This window comes from Melospiza melodia, chromosome 4 (assembly GCF_035770615.1).
Source record: "Melospiza melodia melodia isolate bMelMel2 chromosome 4, bMelMel2.pri, whole genome shotgun sequence".
NCBI lineage: Eukaryota > Metazoa > Chordata > Aves > Passeriformes > Passerellidae > Melospiza > Melospiza melodia.
In genome coordinates this window covers 64109313-64129813 of record NC_086197.1, presented here as the reverse complement: position 1 = coordinate 64129813, position 20501 = coordinate 64109313, and the positions used below count along the sequence as shown (strand labels likewise).

The following is a 20501-nucleotide window of genomic DNA, read 5'->3' as shown; positions in this document are numbered from 1 at the left end:
AGTCCTTTTATGATTCTTTGGGGTCTTCTTTAGTGGTCTTCAGTGCCCGGTGTCCTATTCAGGTGGCTTTCCCTTGAGCCCCACTTTTAAGTGTGATATCATTGTTTTGCTTTGTCAGCCTTGCAGAGTTGAGCTGGTGTCCTGCTTAGGTTTTGCATGACTTCTGTTTGCCTAAGTTACATCTTTTATCTACTTCTCCAAGCCTTTGTTGTTGTGTTCTCCTGTCTGTATCAAGTCCTTCTGCTCTTGTACTGTCTCCAGTCATTCATGCAGATTCTGATCTTAATGCAGTCTGTTTTTTCCCCTGTAATCCTTATAACTATTTTTCAATGGAGAGGTTAGAGTCTTGTGGGTTTGGATTTTTTGTTTAGATACTTAAAAATTCATTTTAAAGAATGAAGGATTTTAGAGTGAGACTTTGGCAATTTTAAATGCCAGTATTTATAACTCTAATTAATGTAAGGCAAGTCAGTAGTAATAATGACTGTTTAACTTCTGCTACAGGCCAATTACAATAAAACTATGGACAGATAATCTTTAGCTGTTTTGTGAATGCACTTCCTTGTTGGAGAAAAGTTGTGTGGGGTCTTAACACTAGAATTAAATGTCATTAAATATGCACAGTTGATCCCAATATTGGAAAAGCTGTTGACAGAGTTCCAGCTCTGGCGTAAAACACACCTTCAGGTCAGTTGTTGCATCACCAATGAGTATGTGTAAACCTCATTTAGTGGGTCATGCAAGCAGGAATTAACAGGGCAGGTGGTCAGGCAGCGTTAAAGGCCACTTCCATCTCAGTACTGTGACCCAGCAGGAGTTGTAGCAAATAGCTTCATTCCTGGTGGGGAGAGGTTTTTGAATTGTAGTTTGGCTCCAACTTGGCAGATCTGTTATCCAGGAACCTCTACCTGTGGTGGGAAGAAGATGCTGTAAGTCTAGTGATCTGGCAGCGTTTTAGTACTTTGGAAGTCCTAGTTTTCAAGCCAACATATATTTAAGGAACTCTAATTTGGAAAAGAAATTCCTGTGAGTAATTCCTGATGACACATCTTCTTTCATCACTGTATCTCCTGAGTTCTAAGAATAACATTTTCTGTGTGATGATTTTGATTTCTGGACTGTCTCAATCATGTGCCATATTTAATGCTGTTTGTGAAATGGACAATGTGAGGTTAAAAGAACAGTGTCTTTTGAAAATGCTTTGGATACCACTTAGGCGATGACTGAGTTTTGGCAGTGGCTGCCCAATTAAGAAATCTGCTGCAGTGCCTTATTTAAGGGCAATATAATGAAGCGAGGAATTAAGATTTAATGCAAGGGAAATGTGCAGTGTGGGTGGGTCATGCAGATGGATTTTGGTAGGGTGATGAATAAGGTTTCTACAGTGAGAAAGACTAAAATTGCAGTGGTGGTACTTGCCTGTTAGCAGGCAGGAGATATGTTAAATCTGATCTAAATCAGTGCTCATTTTTTTTCCTCAGATGAAAATGGCTACTTATGAAAGGTTAGAGGATTTATGGGGGTGTCAAAACGTATGGCAGATGGGCTGGATTAGGACTCATGAGTATAGTAATCCAAATCCTTTCTGCCAAGCATTACAGAGGATCTCTTCTGCTCCTGGACTGCACTGAATGTACACAATCAGATCAGAGTAGCACAGGCTGTCAGGAGGCTCAGAAGAGTTACTAGTGAAAGTGCTTGTCTGAGCAGAGCAGAGTTCATTTTGAAAGCATTTCCTTTGCAGGAAAAAGTCTACTGGGATATTATTTAATTTTAATAAATTGCTGGAATGATTTTCTTCCAAAGCTTTAAAGAAAGTAAAGCAAAAATATGTGCTAAACCTTTATCTGTGACTATATTAGCACAGAGGGATAAAAGCTATGCAAAAATCATGAATGTTGAGAGGGGAAAAAAAAGGGAATGAATTTGTCTTTCCCTTCTAGGCCAATGCGGTCTGTGAGATTGGAAAACTGAAAACAAAAAAAAAAAAAAAAAAAAAAGAAAGGAAAAAGGCATCATACTTTTAATTGTTGTGACAGATGCTTAAGTGTTAGGGACAGATTTTTCTTGCCTCTAGACTAAGCCTCCTCTGAAATTTGAAAATTCACAATGGTGTGTCAGTGTTACACAGGTTATTGCCAACTGTACTTAACTTGTAGGTAATTTTAAAAGGTTGTAAAGCTACTGACTATTGAAAAGATCCATGTGTGAAATCTGGGGAAGAATGCAAACCATTTTTGTCTGAGGCAGCAACAGGAAATTTGCACTTCACTCCTGATGTCAGTTAACTGAGTTTGAGAATCTACCAGAGCTCAGTCTCCACTTGGCTAGTGCCTTACAGCAAGATGAATAATGATGATTATGTTGGGGTGCTAAACCTACACAGATATCTCTGAGCTCTATGAGTGAGTGCTTAGATATTTCATGTGAAAATCATGTAAAATGATTAAAAATTAGTAAAAAAAAGTTTTGCTACAGCATGACACACAATCCTGTATGTGGATAATCTGTGTTCTCTGTAAAACCTACAAGTGTGAGGATCCAGATATTACAGATCTTAAGTGTAAAGCTTAAAAGAGAGGCTGCAAATAGTTACTCCAGCGGTGAAGATTGATTAGCTCTGAGCCGACAGATTGTTAACATTTTTGGGATACAAGCAAGAGGCAAACTTCTAGTTGTTAGTATTTGGTTAACATAGGAGGAAGACCTGAAAATTTTCAGTAGATTTCACTATAATCCATGAGGAATAGCATATTTGCACTCACATGGTTTTGTCAGAGAAGTTTGTAATGTGAACTTTCTTGGCATTTAATTGTAAAGTTCAATGGCTATGACTTCAGAAAAGTGAGATTTCCTTCCAGTTGTTAAATAAGTATTAACAAAATAACAAAGCGGCCTAATCAGTCTATGGAAGCTCACTTTTCATCTGTTAATCAAGTTTCACTTCCTTAATATTTGTGATATCTTAGTCTTTCAAGTGGCACATAGCCTTGCAGAAAAGACTATTTCTAAGTAAAAGAACAAAAAATAAGATCTTTCTCTTTCCAGCTTCTTTCTGTTTTAGCAGCCTCCTCATAAGAGATTCATAAGAAGGATGTATGAGAGAGCAAATAGGTCATGCTTAACATTTGAGAGTTGTTTTATGTGTATGTTTGAAGGAAATGAGTTTGAAAATTATTGAGCCACAAGGGTGGACAGAAAAAAATGTCATGTAGAAAACTATGATGAGAATGAAAGGACAAGTTAAACCTGGGACGTGAGATTTTACTGTGAGGACATACATGCAAATCCATGAAATCTGAATAATATTTTTATTCCAAATGTAAACTTAGTTGAGAGTTTCAGTGATAACAGTGATAACAGCTTTATATTACACAGCTTTGTAACATTATAAACATTTAAATAGTTTTGGCAGGCATGGATGAAACCGTACGTGAAGTGAGTTGTAAGGTATTACCCAGCTTAAAAATAAAAGTAAGTTGTTCTAATAGGCTTTCCAGGGAATGTAGTTATCATGATGTGTAGATGAGGGTTTTGGCTGATATATTACCAAAACATTGTGGATTATCCAGAATGTAAAAAAGCTAGTAAATCAAACTGGTATTAATATGGCAAATTAAATCTGGATCCAGGCTTTACTTTGTGTATAAAAAGTGCCAGCATTTTTTACATGCTCACAATCCAAGTGCATGAATGTTCCCATTACAAATTTGTTTGTTCCCTACTAATGCCTCCAATAAATTCCGTAATGTAGCATAACTGAATTGATGAATCTAACTGATGTTTAATATTTTAAACTTCACAAGGAGGAACTCTGTAGAAATGAGAAAATGTATAAATTTCTTCCTGATACATTATAAGATAAACTATAAATTATCATTACTGGAATGTGTCTTCTTAGGAAAATATCAGTAAACTGTAGGAAACTATTAGTAATTGACCTAAAATGAAGCAACGCAATCATCTGTAATTTATGATATCAAGAAAGAAGAAAAATTAATTGTTTTGTAGAAATAAGATAAAGCATTCTACTGTTAGGTTCTGCTTCTGAATAACTAAGTAAACATTGAATAATCATCCCACAAATGTGTAGTGTGAGATGGAAAAATCAAACCTAATTAAATGAAAAATTATTCACAAATAATTCTTTCTAATAATGGGGAAAAGATAATCAAAGCACTTAATCTGTATCTGTAACTATTTGGCAAATAGGGTTTTTTTTTTCTTTCCTTACAAAAGGCATCTAAGAAATTGAAATATAAAAACCCCATATATTTTAGCTTTTACATAGAGAGAGAGTAATGTAAACCAGCTTTCATTTAGGGTGCCCATGTAATCAAGAGCAGAGCTTACCCAAGAAGCAGCTTCTGCTGGAAAATGTTCTGCTGTTCCATAAATAAGTGCAGATCCTTCAAGTTGCTAGCATGATGACATTGGTAGGTGGAGTGAGCTGTGTGCTTCCCATAATTTTATTTAGATACATATAAAGATGTGAAAAGTTTTGGACTGTTTATTATGGTGTGCTTGAGGAAAAAAACCCAGTGTGTTTTTTGGCTCTGAGATCACAGAATCGTTAGGGTTGGAAAGGACCTCTGGAGATTGTCCAGCTCAAATCCCCCTGCCAAGGCAGGGTCACCTAGAGCAGGCTGTCCAGGAACAAATCCAGGTGGGTTTTGAATATCTCCAGAGAACAAGAATCCACAACATCCCTGGGCAGCCTGTTCCAGTGCTCTGCCACTCTCAATGTAAAGAAGCCCTTCCTCATATGAAGGTGAAACTTTTTGTGTTTTATAGAAAATGAAGTGGAACTTCGGAGTAGGTAGAGCTGAAGGCTCCAAGTTAATAGGTAGGAGCTAGCAGACCTAAATATGGAATCTGCGCCTGTTTTCCTCTCTCGCTTTCTTGGAAATTTTAATTGGTTCTCTAGTGAAATGCCTCGGGGAGAGACTCTGATTGAAGAAAATAGATCTGGAACATTCTTCAGACTTTAAATCTAGCTAAGGCAAACTCATGTTTTGGTCACAGCCAGAAGATTATGTAGGAACTAATGTAAGATTCCATAAACTCCTCTAAAATAAGAGTTTCAAAAGCATTATACAGCTACATATTGAGCAACGACTGACAGCCCTAAAATATCTGAAGGCTTGACTGTGATGCATTCTTGATAGAGCTTAAATGAAAGAGTAATTTTCTTTAGTCTGTAGTCAGCAATGTACCCCAACATGGCACGATCCAAATGTCAGAGATGGAGATCTATTGTGTTTATTTCCATTACTGAAAAAGAGTTCTATCAGATATTTTCTTGATTCTTAGTGGTTGTGTATAATTTACACAAATAAATACCTAGTGTTGATTTATGCTTTTTCTTTTTCTTTCAGAGAAAGAATTTGACCCTGTTCTTCAGCATTGGCTTATTGACCTCCTGGGGAACTGCACTGCTGGGTGTTCGCTTGTACTGGATGGGCAACAGGCCCCCAAGTTTTTCTAACTCTGACAATCCAGCAGCTGACTCAGACAGTTTTCTCACACGTACCCTGACCTTCTTTTACTTGCCAACCAAGAACCTCTGGCTGTTGCTGTGCCCAGATACTCTCAGCTTTGACTGGTCTATGGATGCTGTGCCTCTTCTAAAAGCAGTCAGCGACTGGAGGAATCTACACACTGTGGCCTTCTATGCAGGACTCCTCCTCCTTGCCTACTTTAGCTTGAAGGGCTCCAGCAATGAGAGAGAATTCAATGGGAAAACTGTAATGAATGGCAAACAAAATGCTAATGGGCATAGCTGTCACCCAGAGATGGAGTACAAGACACTGGAGGTGAAGTCAAGCTTTGCATCAAAAGAAGAGAATGGCCTAAAAAAGCATGAAATTCAGAAACTGCAGCTTCCTTCAACCGAGAACATTGTCATTCTGTCTCTCTCTTTGTTAATAGTGCCCTTCGTTCCTGCCACAAACCTGTTTTTCTATGTTGGCTTTGTAATAGCAGAGCGTGTGCTGTATGTTCCTAGTATGGGCTTCTGCCTGCTGGTTACAGTAGGTGTCAGGGCCCTTTATGTCAAAGCCCAAAAGCGCTTTCTGAAGAACTTGGTTTTTTGTTCCACTGCTGCATTAATTGTTTTCTATGGACTCAAGACTGTTGTCAGGAATGGGGACTGGCAGAATGAGGAGATGCTGTATAGGTCAGGGATTAAAGTAAACCCTGCTAAAGGTAATTTTTGCTCTTTATGGTGAATGTTTTACTTATTCCTGTCTGTCTTTGCCTTTGAATTGTCTGATTTTACTAGCAACATCTAAAGAGAATATTTTAGGAAATGTCATTTCAAGTTGCAGTGGTATGTACATTAGTAAAAGATGAGGAAAAGCAGGAATGTGTTTTGATTAGGTGTTACAGGTTTGGCATTGACATGGAGAAAAGGAGACCCTAAGGTAATGGGATACTTTCTTTTTCAGTGGTATTAGTTCTGTGTTTTGAAATTAAAGATGCACTATTAGTATTATAGAGCCCACCCTGGTGTTTTTCCATTTGGAATTTGGTATATAGCAAGCTAATGAGCATTTTTTGTGAGTTTACCAAATGTTCTGTTTTCTCTGATTAGAAAATATAAGAAGTAGTAAAGGACAGCATCAGGGAAGTGCTGTTCCTTTATTTCATCTGATGCAAATAATGTCAATACTATATAATAAAAATGAGGAAATGAAGTCAGATATAATTCAGCCTAGGAAATTACTGTAGTTCCCCTTACCTACGAGTACTGTAAAGAGTTATTGTCAAATACTTATGCCTTCCTGCTCATGTGTAAATATCAGCTATTTGTAACATTGCCCAGCCACGTCTCAAAGGTTTTATCTATGCTGTAATGAGATGTGACCACAGCTAGTGTAAACATACCCAAACAGGCAGTAAACCTGCCAGTTTAGGTATCAGCAACAATGTTTAGCTGCAGCTCTGTGGTTTCAAGCATGTATGGCAGATCCAGCTTGGATCCTGAACTCCATGCTGCCTGGCTGTACTGCTCTTGGCACAAATGCAAGTTTATATGAGAATGGTCAGAATATCACCTGTGAGTGCAATGTAGATAGTGACTAAGCCTTCCTTATTCACAGTTCATCAGAAGTGAGAAGGGATTAGTTGATTGCTTTGCCTGTCTGTGAAAGAAAAATTTGACAGCGCTTGAGTACTTGAGTTTTTTCAGTGAAACCCCTTATGTGATGTGAAGTCATCTGCTGATAGAGTTGTGCATTTTGATTAGACAGCTGTATCATGCCATTGTTTAAAAGCTGTGATAGTAAGAGGCAAATGCAGGTGGTTACTGTGAGCTGACAGAGAGTGAAAAAGTAGATTTGGCAGATAAAATGCCCAGCAAAGCAGCATTTTAGTAGTTTGTCAGTCTGATTTTGTAACTCTTCTTCATATACTTTCTCACCCTAGGAAAATTACTTGACTTGTTGCTGCAGTAAGTGAGTTTTTTAAATTGTGAACAAGCACATCCCATTTGTTTTGCCTTTTTTTCAAAACTAGCACAGGAGAGCAAGAAATGAAGTAACTGAACAGTGGGCCAGCACACCAGAGTGATTATATAAAGCTCTGAGAGGTGCAGTAAAAACTTGTATTAAAACACTGGAATTCCTTGGAAAGAAAAGTGTCTATGCACTTGGTTAGTTAATGCATGTTCAATTTTTGTCCTTGGTGGAGATGCTCAGACATTATTAGTTCTCTGCATGCAATGAGGCAGATTTTGTGATCAAAAAAAACCCCAACATGCTTCTTTTTGCCCAGTAGTAGGATTGGCTGCAGCCTTGTCTGGAAATTCGACTACTGGGTATTATGCTCCCAGGAGACAAGATGAGCTGTTTTCATCTACACATCTCAGTACGCACAGGCTCGTGTGTACATGATCATCTGGTTTCTTGCCATATAAGCTGACATTAAGTGTCTTGTAAGATGTGTAAAAGCAAAGACAGTATGTCAAGCAGTGATATAGACATGACTGAGCTGACTTAAATAAATCTGCTTAAAATATCCTGTTAAACTTCTGCTGAATATTTACTAGCCCACATACATTGCAACAAGGCTGGGTATACGACGCCCATATAGCTAATGTGACCTGTCACCCAACTCTATTCATTATTGTAAATATTTCTAAAATTATCCTTGGCTTTGACTATGCTAATTTTATTTTCTATTTCTCATATAGTCAGGCAAGCCTGACTGGACTAGACTGGCTGCCAATCCTGCCAAAGCATTAGGAGATCAACAATTCAAACTACTCTTCACTAATTAAATGAGGTTGACATAGGAAAAGCAATTTATTTTTTGTTTGCCTCTTTTTTCTAATTTTATGGATTCTAGTGATAAATAGGCTATTCAGAGAGTGGGACAATGGGCTGCTCAGTAAAACAGCAGAGTGGAGAAGTGTTTTTCCTTATTTTTAGGCTACTAAGAAGAAGCTGTCAGTCCTCATTTCTCTGCTTTCCTCAGCTTGTAGCAAGTTTCTCCTCAATAGTATTTTCTTACTTCTGAAAATTGTGGAGTAGAAGGATAATTTTCCCTGATAGTTCTGCTTTTTCTCTCGTCTCCTGCAAAGAGCTTCTATTGAACAAGAGCTGCTTCTGTCGTAATCTAAAAAGCAATGAGACATCCCTCGAAAAACTCACAGTGTGGAAACTGATAAAGAAATAGGAATCTGTGAAGACCAGCTTTACTAAAGCAAAAAGATGAGTGTTTTGTTCCAGATCCATCTGTATTCTGGTCTAGCAGGCTGAATGCCACTGATGGCTGACTGCTGTGCAACACTGAGCCGATGTGCTGTAGTCTGTAAGGGCATTTGTTGAGGCAAGCTTTTAGCATGGGTGCATTTGTGTACTAATGTGGCTGAACTGCTTTGGAAATGGAGCTGTCTCGTGTGGTGGTGGTTTATTACCAGGTTCTCTGTGTTGTGATATGTGTAAGATTATAATCTTGTCTGCTGCTGTGGGACTTGGAGGCAAACATATTCAGCAGCTTCTCCATCTTCAATCCTCAGGGAAGAAATGGGTGATAATCACCTCACTGGTACTTTCCTCTGGTCCCTTCGGGGTACCTTGCAGGCAGTGCAGGCAGAGTTGTGTTCTGCCGCAGGTGAGAAAGCCTCTACTCCTGCAGGCAGCCACAGCCTTTCTGCAGTTTACATTTCTCCAGGCTGTTTTTGTCAATCACTGACAATGTGGGAAAAATACTCAAAAGCATGAGCGTGGATTATCTCTTAAAAAAACCTGAAAATGCACCGTGGGAGAGTCAAGTGAGAAGAAGGTGGTGAAGCTGTCTCCAAATTACCCTGTGTGTGCCAGCTTTGCTGGCTGCCTCACTGCGTGGCAGGCAGCTGCCATCCCTTGGCTGAGGGAGTCCTTGTGAGGACTTGGGATGCCTTAGCTGCATCTTTACTGGTTTTATTCTGCTGTTCTGGTTATGACTAGTATTTCCAATAACTTTAAAGTGATCCAAGCAGTACCTTGTTACAGATTGTCAGCACTTGAGGGAGAAATATGCAGGACTGACTAATTTAGTTTATGGATTCTGAAGTGGGTGTGTGCATGTTTTGACCGTAGGGAGGGAAAGACACAAGTGTTTCTCTGTTCTGCCTTCAACTTAATGAGCAGCCCAAGTGATATGAAGCAATTCTCATTATCTGAAAGTTCTTTTATAGCAAAGGAAGCCTCCCAAAGTGTAAAAACAAATAAAAAATTTAAAAGTGGGTGGTAGCTGTCACATCTTTTTCAGTTAGACTGAGGGTCATTCTGTGGTGATGATTACCTTGTGTTTAATATAAAATTGCAATGGCACACAAAATAATTGTGCTTATTATGTCTCATTAACTCTAGTTTTCCCTGTGGTACCAAAAATAAGCTTCAAAAAGGATAATCTTCCTCTGGGCCTTGCAGTCCACGTCTGAACATGGAAGATCATTATGATATATTTCCTATACCTGGGACAGACATTGATTAAAGAAGTAGAAAATAGAGAGGCTTAAACTGCTAGACTGCCACAGAGGTATTAGTTGCTTGGTCATATTTACTGATGAAATTTTAGTCTCCTGGTACCATTACATTTTCAAGTAGAGTTTAAGGATCCTTCCAGGAAATAATTGACCTGCTATAAAGAGCAGATGCTTAACTAAAAATTCACCTCAGTTCAGTGAGGAAAAATAGTTACTATATTTTGTACTAAGCTAGGTAGAGAAACTGTATTTCCCACAAACAAAAAAGATGCAATAAAGCATTATTTTCCATTATTATTATTGTTTTTGAATCACTACTGGAGACTGGAAACCAAAGGAAATGAAATATTTTAAGGTACAGCATTCTTCAGATACGCTCATTATTAAAAGCTTATGTTGTGCTGACAAATCTAATACCTAATACTCTCCTCTAATACCTTTAGAGCTTTCAATAGCTATTGCTGTGACACACAGCTTGCTGTTCACTACACATTCTTTGTACCTCCTAAGTATAGCAGTGTGTGTCCTAATAAATATCACATTGGGCATTTAAAAATAGTTTGAGCATTTGGAATTTGCCTTTCAGTGTTTTGGTGTGTATATTCAAATTTTTTATATGTAGCTTGTCAGTAAAACTCCAACCAGTTTTTAGCCCAAAGCCCAAAATATTGCTCTGTACAGTAGTTATTTCTTTTTCCTTAGCCTCATTTAATGTCAAAATAAGCCATGTGATTGCACTGAATAGAAAATGTAGATTTGGGGAGAGAAAGTGATTTCAGTGCACAGATTGCCATATAAAACATCAGACTTTAAACATATAAGACCCGCTGATAAGTACACTTAAAAGTTTTGTGTATTATCACTGTTAACAAATACCAGTGATATGAGCATACCATCTGGAGTTAGTTATTCATGAATTAGTTTTGCTAATTAAATCTTCTTTAGTCTTTGAAGTAACCACTTTAATCTCAATTTTTCTCTCTGGAATGGAGGTCATATCACCTATTACCATAAGACTAGAATTTTTTTTTGATGGTTCATGGTCGTTTTAAAACCTCTCTGTATTTATAGCAGTATAATATCTCTCCTAAGCCAATATATATCAGAATGTATAGTCATTATGGTGATTCTTGATATTCTTTTTAGTTAATGTTTTTAGAAATTGTCAGAGAAACATAATAACAAATAATCATCCATTTTCCCAATATCTTTGCCAGAACTTTCTGATACTTAAGTCTTTTTTGACTAAATGTTGCATGGATACTTTCTTTTACTTCTATAATAATTTTCAGCTTTAATGACTTTTTAAAGAAGAAATTACTTTAAGGTATATCATTTTTCAATAGTGTAAAATGTTCCCGGCCACCCGTAAGAACCTTTGTAACAGCTACTGTATGGCATATATAATGATCCTATTTAGGTAACAAAATCATAGGTTAGAGTTGCACATTAAAAGTATCATTTATGATATATAATGTTATATGGCTATATAAGTCTGTTATACAGGAATTATGCAGGATATACTGTGATAAGTCTGGGGTCTCTGTTCATAACAAAAACATCAGAATTTGAAGGATAAATGTCCTACAGGATTTTTCAAAGTTCTTAAAATAAAATGGAAATACGTTTTTATCTGCAACTCTTAAAAGCTTGTTTTGGTTTAGGAATACTGCTCCCCAAATCAGTGTCCCCACCCAGGCTCTCCCAAATGCTTTCTCCATCTTGCAGGTGATAGGAGAGTAACCTTAGGGCCTGGCTATGCCTGCCAGGGTAGCTGGGACTACAGGCACCACCTTGCCTGGCTCCTGTAAAAATAACTCTGTTCTGGTCAGAACTAGGACACTGCTTTAAAAGAGTTGGCTCAAATCAACCACATAGAATTGTTTGAAAGTTAAATAAAAAGCCTACTCCCTGGAAACAGTTTGGGGCTCTCTAAATGGATGGTTGCGCTGCTCTGGATGATGAAATAGTGTAGAAGGAATGGGCATTTGTAAGTTGTTTGGGAAACAGCCGTAGTTACTTAGGGCATTTGAGCATGCCACAGGCAGCCCTCCCCCAGCAAAACAGTCTGGTTATGCCAAATATGGTGGAGAGCTGAAGGAGGGTGGTTTACAGTTCGATTCAAACTCTGAATTTACTCTGCAGCGACAGTGTTCTCTCTTCCAGTTCTTTAGTAGTGCTGTAATTTCCTCTGAAACCCAAGTCAGTGTGGGATGTGCTTCTCCTTCAGCGGGATATGAGAAAGCCTGATAGTCTTCCTTTATATATATATGTGTAGAGGTCTGGAAACAAGGATTTGTTGTTTTCCACTTGGAGTGTTGTGCAACAGCATCTCTAATCTGTGAATCTTAAAGTGTAGGGGGATAGGAAAAAAAGCATTATTAACTAATAGCTAGGCTTTTTTAAAGAAACAAACATGAGACATTGAGACATGGGCCAATCCCCTGTTGTCACTGTAGGACACGAAAGAACACAAGCACACACCGCCGTTCTCAAGGTGAGGAAAAAGGGAAGTTTATTTTCTGACTCCAACATTTATAATTTTCCAAAAGTGACAGTGGATTGGAAGGTGGCAGTAACACCTATCCAATGACACTGGTCAAACTAACAGTCTATCAACTCTCTCCTCCTCCATAAAAGAATGCAAAACAATGAGTTATTTACAGAAAGTGTGTGAGAAAGTTCACTACAAGAACGTCAACATCAGAAGGCTTAGAAAATCTTTAAAAACTAGGGTGACACCCTGTCTTCCCTAAGATACTCTGCAAAATCTCATCTGGGCTAAAAACTACAGTGTGGGGGGAAAAAAACGAAACAGGTTCAGTCAAGGAGGAATCAGCTTTGGCATGATGAATTTTTGTAGTATGTCAAGCAATATGGCACAATTTTTTTTTGGTCAGAAAATGATAGATTTTATTTTCCAGTTTGATTAAAAGAGAGACCTTTGGTCCATATTTGTGCATTCTGCATAATTAGCCTGAGGTTTTTTTCAGAGAAAGAGTTACTTCTAATTAGAGGAAAATGAGATTATCTGGATTGGTTCTCAAGCAGAGCATGTTTATTTAAGTGCATTAGATAATAATCCAATTGTTTCATTATTTTATATTCTTTTCAAAATTTGACAACTTGGAGAAATTCCTCCTTATTTAAAATTTTTGCAATGAGTTACATGTCATCATTTTCCTACCTGTCATGGATTTTCTATCAGTACATATTTAAGTCCACTTACATTAGTTTAATATGGACAGTGCAATAATCTACATATATGCCTTTTTATAGCACGTGTGGTAGGGTAAAGTCCTAGTGTAGATAGATAAATACAAGTATTTTAAGATTTCAAATACCCCTCCTTTGTAATGGGAGGTTTTATTACTTAAGCCTGAACTATTGTTATTGCCAATTCTCATGCATCCAAAAAGTAAATGATGGCTGATGCCATTACAGTGTGCACAAGAGGCTTGCATATAGTTTTGTTTTAAATTGCAGAGATCATGAAATAGAATGACTGAATTCTCAATGCCATTTTCTTCTCTATCCTTAAATGCTCTAGCTCACGGAACTTTTCTTTGAGGTCTTAAAATACAGAAGGTATTTTGAATGTGGACCAGTAAAGATGCTAGTCAATAGTTGTAGTGTCTTTAATTAGTTTCACTGATAAATGAAGGAGGTAATTTTATGACCTACCTTCCTTCTTGCCTCCAATATTTCCATACCAATGGGGATATGTATTGGCTGGCAAAGCCTCACAGGCTCTTGTCTTGCTTTTCTAAGTGATTTAAAGCAAAACAAACAAAACCAGACAACTTGAAGTGTTACGAAAAGCCTGCTACCTGGATATGAAGTAATTTGCATTTCCCAAGTCTGACATATGTCATTTGAGCACATGTGAAGATTCTCTTGGTTTGACAAACCCAAATTTCTGATTTTCTGCTGATTTTCTGTTTGCCATGGCTCCTGGGATGTTCCCAGGACACTGTGCTCACTGTTTCCCTTTTCTGGAAGGAAGCCAACAATGATCCATCTACTCATAGCTTGGAGGACCAGGGCTGACATTTCAGTGCATCCTGCCATTGCTGCAAGAGGCTGGGGTGCAGTTGATCACTTGGGACATAAGTGATAATTTTGAATGTATCATAGATAATTTTTTTAAAGCCTACTGTTAAGGAGGTTACATAATTTGACAAATTTAGTACATGATCCCCTCTTTGCCTGAGTCACTCTGAAGCTTTGAAGAGCTCCTCAGGGTTCATCCTGAGATGACTGGGCTGCACAGACATGTCCTCTTGTTCTACTTGTATTTTTCTGCTCCTTTCATTTTCTTGCATGATTTATATCCATTGCCTCAATTAAATACAGTTCCTCATATAATGAGAGTTTTAGATCAACACTGTTCACAGCTCTGTTCCTGAGCATTGTGAAGTTAAACGGAATGGGAGCTGTGTGGCAGTAATGTCTTACGATGTTCACACACTTGCAATGCACACTTAGCTAACAAAGCTGTGCAAAGGCAAGATTGGGCTCTGCTGTGAACAGAACAGTGATTAGATCAGATGTCATCCTTTTCTCATTGTTCTCCCTAACTTGGATCAGTTTAGTTGTCTGCTTTGTACCCTACTCTTCACAAAAATCATTTTAGCATGAGGGAGGCTGTGACAAACTTGATTGGCTGTAGAGTGGTAGGTAATGGTGAAGCCAAAGAACAGTAGCAGCTGCTTGGTCTCATCTCTCAGGTTCACTGAGCTGTCAGAATCATTCTATCCTTTGAGGAGGAAGAGTTAATTTCTGTAACATGGAGGATGAAGAGGGTGTATCAGCAGTAGAACAGGCCATGAGTCCACATTCATTTGCATTGGGGTTTCACAGCTGAGAAACAAGACCGAAGCTCTGCCTGCCAAGTGTGGGTTGGTTAGTGCCCATGCTGACATGTTGCTGGATAGCTTTCAAAGCAGTGCATAGTTTTCAATTCTGTTTTTCTTTCACCTGCTGTCATTACAAAACCTTTGCAATTGATCAACAGATGAACTGTTGAGCAAATGCTATAAATAACAACCCTAATAAATAGAACAATATGTAAAAGTTAAGAGGTGATAGAGCTCTAACACAGTCTGTCTCAACATTGCCACATACCCGTCGATGTAAAAAAATCAATGTGTAAAGTAGATTAAATACATAAATTATGGTTATGTAGAAACCATTAGCCCTTTAGGAAACAAGAAATTGGGCAGTTTTGTGGTTAAGTTAGCAAGAGGAAGTAACTTGATCAAAATGTTCTATGAATGAGTGAAGTTTTTAGAGGAATATTATTGCAAATTATATGCATGAATTTATTACATATTTTGAAAAAAATAATTATTCCTTCGGAATAACAGGAAAAATATAAATACCTTATACAAACTGTAGTACAGAAGTTAAGCAAAAACTGTCCCACTGAAAGTAGCAACATGTAGCATTTAGCTGAATTTTTCCATTCTCAAACCACGTAATAAACATGATCTAGTTGATCTTCTTGCTGTCTTTGCGAGTGGTAGTGGCTCTGTTTTGTTTTAGATGTAGAACTCTTTTCATTACATTTTTATGAGTCTGCAGTTGAACTTTCAGAGGATTTCTTGGGGAAGCCTGTCATTTCTCTGTTGGTGAAACTGTTTTCCTCCTAAGGAAAAAAGTGAAGGCTTTTCTTTTGGGACCAACATCGCTTCATCCTTAAACACTACTGAAGAAAATAATTGAGATTCTAATTGTCATTCACTTCTTTTTCATAAACAAGTCAGAAGAAATGTGGAAGGATTTTAAACAGAGGGAATGCAAACTTGAACTGTTGTTTCTAATTTCACAAGCTAAAGAATCATAAATAATACACAAATATCTCTAAAGCTGAATAGAGGTTTTCTTGGCTTGATGTGCTTTTTTCTGTGAGCTGAAGGTTCTAGTTTAGAATTGCTGACAAGCTGATTACAAATTACTGAGCTGTTCCCTAAATACTTCAGTTTTTGTTCAAGTAGTTTATTTTACTCAAATAATAATCTAGTTCATGCTCCTTAATGCATTCAACAATTTGTGGAGTAACTTGCGTGAGTAAGTTTGATGGGATAAGGTGAGAACAGTATTACCAAACCTCAGCAATTTAATGTGAATAGTGAATGTCACATATTAATTTTTTTAAGTCTTGCATTTTTTCCCATTACCTTTCAAGTATGTTTTCATAATATACAAGGAAAGGCAGAATTTTCCTTTTCTTTGCTATGATATTTTAAAATGTTTACCAGGATGTATTTGAGTGATTTATTAGGCAATTGTAGTTGGATTTTTTCCTCTTCATGTTTCAGCAGAAGTGTTTGAATAACAGATATATTAATAGAATGGCAGTTTACAAATAGTTCAGTAGTTTACAGTATTACCTAATTTTTCATGGATTATGTAGGGGTGCCAGGTGGGAGTCAGAATTTAATACTTTGGGCTATATTTGTTAATGATTTGCGATATTAATTTTTTTTTTAATTTAAAGCAAACTTCTGAATCGGGAAATCAACATACATGCTTTCAACCCATCTGACTGCTCTTCTAGGACACTTTGTTGCTTCATTATCTTCACTGAATAACAGCGTGATCTTTAGCTCAGTAGAAAGGGAATGTTTTATTTAAATGAAGACGTTTGTAGATGTTAATTTCCATTTCTCACTTGTTTTCATAGTTCTGTTGAAAGCTGAAAGTTTACTAGTTTTCTTTAGAAAATGCGCTTCTTAAATCCAGGCAGATTAGATTAGACAACGTTGTCCTTGTTTTGCTGTTGGTCTTGCACTTTTACATCATGAAAGTGCTTGGAGAAAGTTTAATATACCAGGTGGGTATTTCTCAGTCTTGTTAAATCGTAATTGTCACTTTCACTGAGATAGTTGAGAAGTTAAGCATGTTAAACATGAAACTAACATTTTTTTATATTCATTTTCATTTTGAAAGCAATTGAATGCCTGAGAACTTGAGCTACTCTCACTGTAAGCTGGCGTAAATGCAATCTTTAAAGTTTAATAGAGGTCTAGTTTGATGTGGCCAAAATTATAACACTTAAACAACTATTTATTTTCCTACTTAATGCTGCGTAATTTCTTCTGCTCTTAAAAAAAAAACAAAAACAAAAACAAAAAAAACCCACCCCAAACAACAAACAGAAGAACAAAATCCCTTTAAAAAGTTTAATTTTCCTGCAAAGACATGTAAATAAGAGAGGAGTTCTCAAGCATTAGGAGATTATTCAGTTTATACTTGACTAATGATAAAAGTGATTAAATGGATTTAATTTTTAATATTGAGTATGATCTATGGAAAATTAAGCAATTAAGTAAAATTTGAATGGACGGACTGTTTTGTAGAAAGTTACATTTGTTCCAATGCTAGGATGGAATATTATTTCTTAAAGACCTGGGTCTGTTTCGGTCTCATTTTCTATGGACAGGGAATTAAGCAGCAGGCAAAAGGGAAATATTGCAAGCTCTTTCATTCACAACTTTCTTTTTCTCTTATGCTCAATAGGGTCTTGAATATGGTGAAATGTAAATTTTGAATTAAAGATTAAAATGTGGCATATATATGTATGCCTTAGTATTTTCTGAATGTTAAATGTTGCCTTTTGCAACTTAGCTAATGTAGATATTATGTGAAAAATATTTATAAAGAATAATTGGAATAAACATCTATTCTAAATTCCAGGATTACTGACCTAGTTTCTTTTTCTTTTAAGAATATTTATTTTTCTTTTCTTACTATGTACAAATGGAAAATAGTTGAGTGCTAGAATTTAGTTGGAATAATAGGGTGGGCTTTTAACAGCAATGTAGATTCATTTAGATATAACCTTGCTTCTGTTTCTGAATGTGCCTAGAGTTGAAATAGTGCTATCACAGTTTTGAATAAAAAGTTTTAAGATATGGAAGCTAGTAATTGAAGTCCTTTTTTCCCTTGAAGGTTAGCTGCATTACTTAAGACAAAGCAGGAGTGAAGTTCCTTGAGTAGCTCATGTAGCCTCTACTCCGTGTATGTACACCATCCTCTTTCATCTTGCTCATATACCAACACCCAAGAGGACGTGGTTGCTGCAGATATTAGCTGTTCATAATTTCTAGGGTGTATGAGTATCTTCTCTACACGTGTTCAATGCAGCTTCATCACCAGCCAGAGCTAGATCATTCTTCTAACTAGTTCTGTATTTAAATAGAAGTGAATTTGTTCTATCAAATTTATCTGGTTTGGATAAATGAAAAGACCTTCGTTTTCTTGTTTCCATTAATGATAAATGTCAGATTATCATGTTTTATGTTTGCTATTTTCTACTATTGCCACTTCTTCTAGAGCATCACATAAGGTTAGTTATTCACAGTTTTACAAGTTTAGACAAAAGTCTAAATTGAATAAATTTGAAATTAAATAGTGTAGATTAATTATTGATTTATATTAAAAATTTGATGCAGATTATTTTGCAAAATGTACATTATAATATTGTCTTAAAAATTGTTGTCTTAAAAATATTGTATTGAAAATTAACTCATAACTGTTAGAACCCATTGCGTGAAATGAATTGTAGAGGAGAAACTATTAAACTAACAGTGTTAACAGTGTCTTTCCAGTCTGACAGATGAAGAGATGAACTGAGTCATCCTTTTGTGCATACTTGTATTTACTGAGCTTCAGAATGGTTGGGAGTCAATAACTATGTGGCAGGAGATTGTTATCAATAGATCAAATTGTCATTTGATGTAATGCTCTGTTATGGGAGATTAGAGTTGAAAACAAAAGTCCCTATAGATTGTATGGAACATGCAGTTATGGGAAACTGGATGCTCCTTTACTGCAGAAGCAAAATAAGGTTATACCTTCACAAATTAATTTAAAAAATAATATATAAGTCTGTGGTTTTCTTCCAAGGGTTAATGCCTATAGACTGGCTAGTCACTTTCATTGGTACTTCCAGACTGTTTTCTCTGTGTAAAAAGGGAAGAGTAGCTGTAAAAAAATGGGGAAATTTCAGAATTCTGCACATTTGCTAGCCAAGCGTAAAAGTTGAGTGAACCTGAGAGTAGTTTTAGCAGCTGTATTTCAAAATGATGGAACATTTTGTGACTTTTGTTGATTTATTGATAAATAAATATTGATAAATTATTTCTCATTAAATACTAGGCTAAAAAGAATTGACTCACAGAAGTGATAGCTCATTTTCTTATGGAAATATTGCACATATTTTCTTTCTTTGATTTACAGACTATGATGTGCTCAGTTGAATGACATGATTTTTATGAATTCTAAATAGATTTATTAATTTTTTTTTCCAGCAATGACTAGTTTATTTTGCTCAGAGGAAATTCTGTATTTGCTGGTGTTTCCATCCCTGTGGTAGGATGATTCTGCGACAAACCACAGCAGCTTGGAAGTGATGCAATTTCTAAGGAAAAAATGCCTATGTCAATTATCAACCTACATAGCAGTGTTACATTAACACTACCTTGAAATTTTGCATTAGTCAGAAGTGATGCAAATTCTTGAAAAAAGAAAAGGGCTCGACTGATGTATCAGAGTTTGTTGCTACTTAAGCTGATGTTTAAATGCATCTGGAGGGGAGAATATTCTGATATATTGTGTTTGGTGGAAAGGACACACGCCATGTTTCCATTGGTTTCTTTCATTTTAAAAGGGGTGAAAGTAAAACTTTTTTTGTGAAACAGCTTTGCATTTATAAGCATAATGTGGTTTTTTTTCATGTTCACACACACTGTAATTGTAGTGCCAGTTAAATTAGCTTCCTAAATTCTGAGTAGCAGAGGTCGTGTTTTCATAAAATGTTAGTTCCAATTCCCTTTTTAAGTAGCTTTTGTGCCACTCAACAAAACTGCAAAGGGAACACATGTGGAGCTTTAAATATTTTTTTTTACCTAAAGTCCTTTATAGATGGGCTATAAAAGCACATTGTGTAACATAGTAAATTGTATGGAAAGGGACCAAATGTTTTTCTAGTAGAAAAAAATGGATTTTAGTGATCTGTGTAGTATGTTTATATCCATATGGCATATTTTTAATCCTATTTACTTACCTAACTGTTCTTTCAATTCCTGTGTCATATGTCCAATTTTAATACTTAAGTGAGGACTGTGTCTACTCTGGAAAACTTTTTTGCTGTTTCGAGTCAGCAGGTTTAAAAAATAAAGTTAAAACTAGAAAGATGCCTCAGTTCCACATTTGACCCTGAAGATTTGTATTTATTTATAGGTGGTATGAAATAAAGTGGTCCTTTCCCTTGGTTACAGTAATTTCTAGAGACATATTTTTGTAAAAAAACATCCTTTTGCCAACTGAAAGCTGTATGCATTCAGAGTGCATGTAAATCACCTCTGTGAAATGTGAGTCTCACAGTAAGATGCAGAGAACCAGAGGGCTGGGGAAAAAAAATAACCAACCTCACCTCCTGTTCCATAAAAATAGTTCCTTTGTGGGGTTTGTCTCCCTAAGAAACTTCTGATACTTGCATACTCTGTCATGTGTAATTGGA

The 20501-nt window shown here is 36.5% G+C and overlaps 1 protein-coding gene across 1 annotated transcript in view; it reads left to right on the top strand.

Moving 5' to 3' along the window:
- The window catches only part of TMTC2 (transmembrane O-mannosyltransferase targeting cadherins 2), a 235952-nt gene that overhangs the window by 133878 nt on the left and 81573 nt on the right, over window positions 1–20501 (top strand). Inside the window, exon 3 of the mRNA XM_063154949.1 lies at window positions 5379–6207. Coding sequence (XP_063011019.1) covers window positions 5379–6207 — 829 coding nt within the window. The remainder of the gene's footprint in view (window positions 1–5378; window positions 6208–20501) is intronic.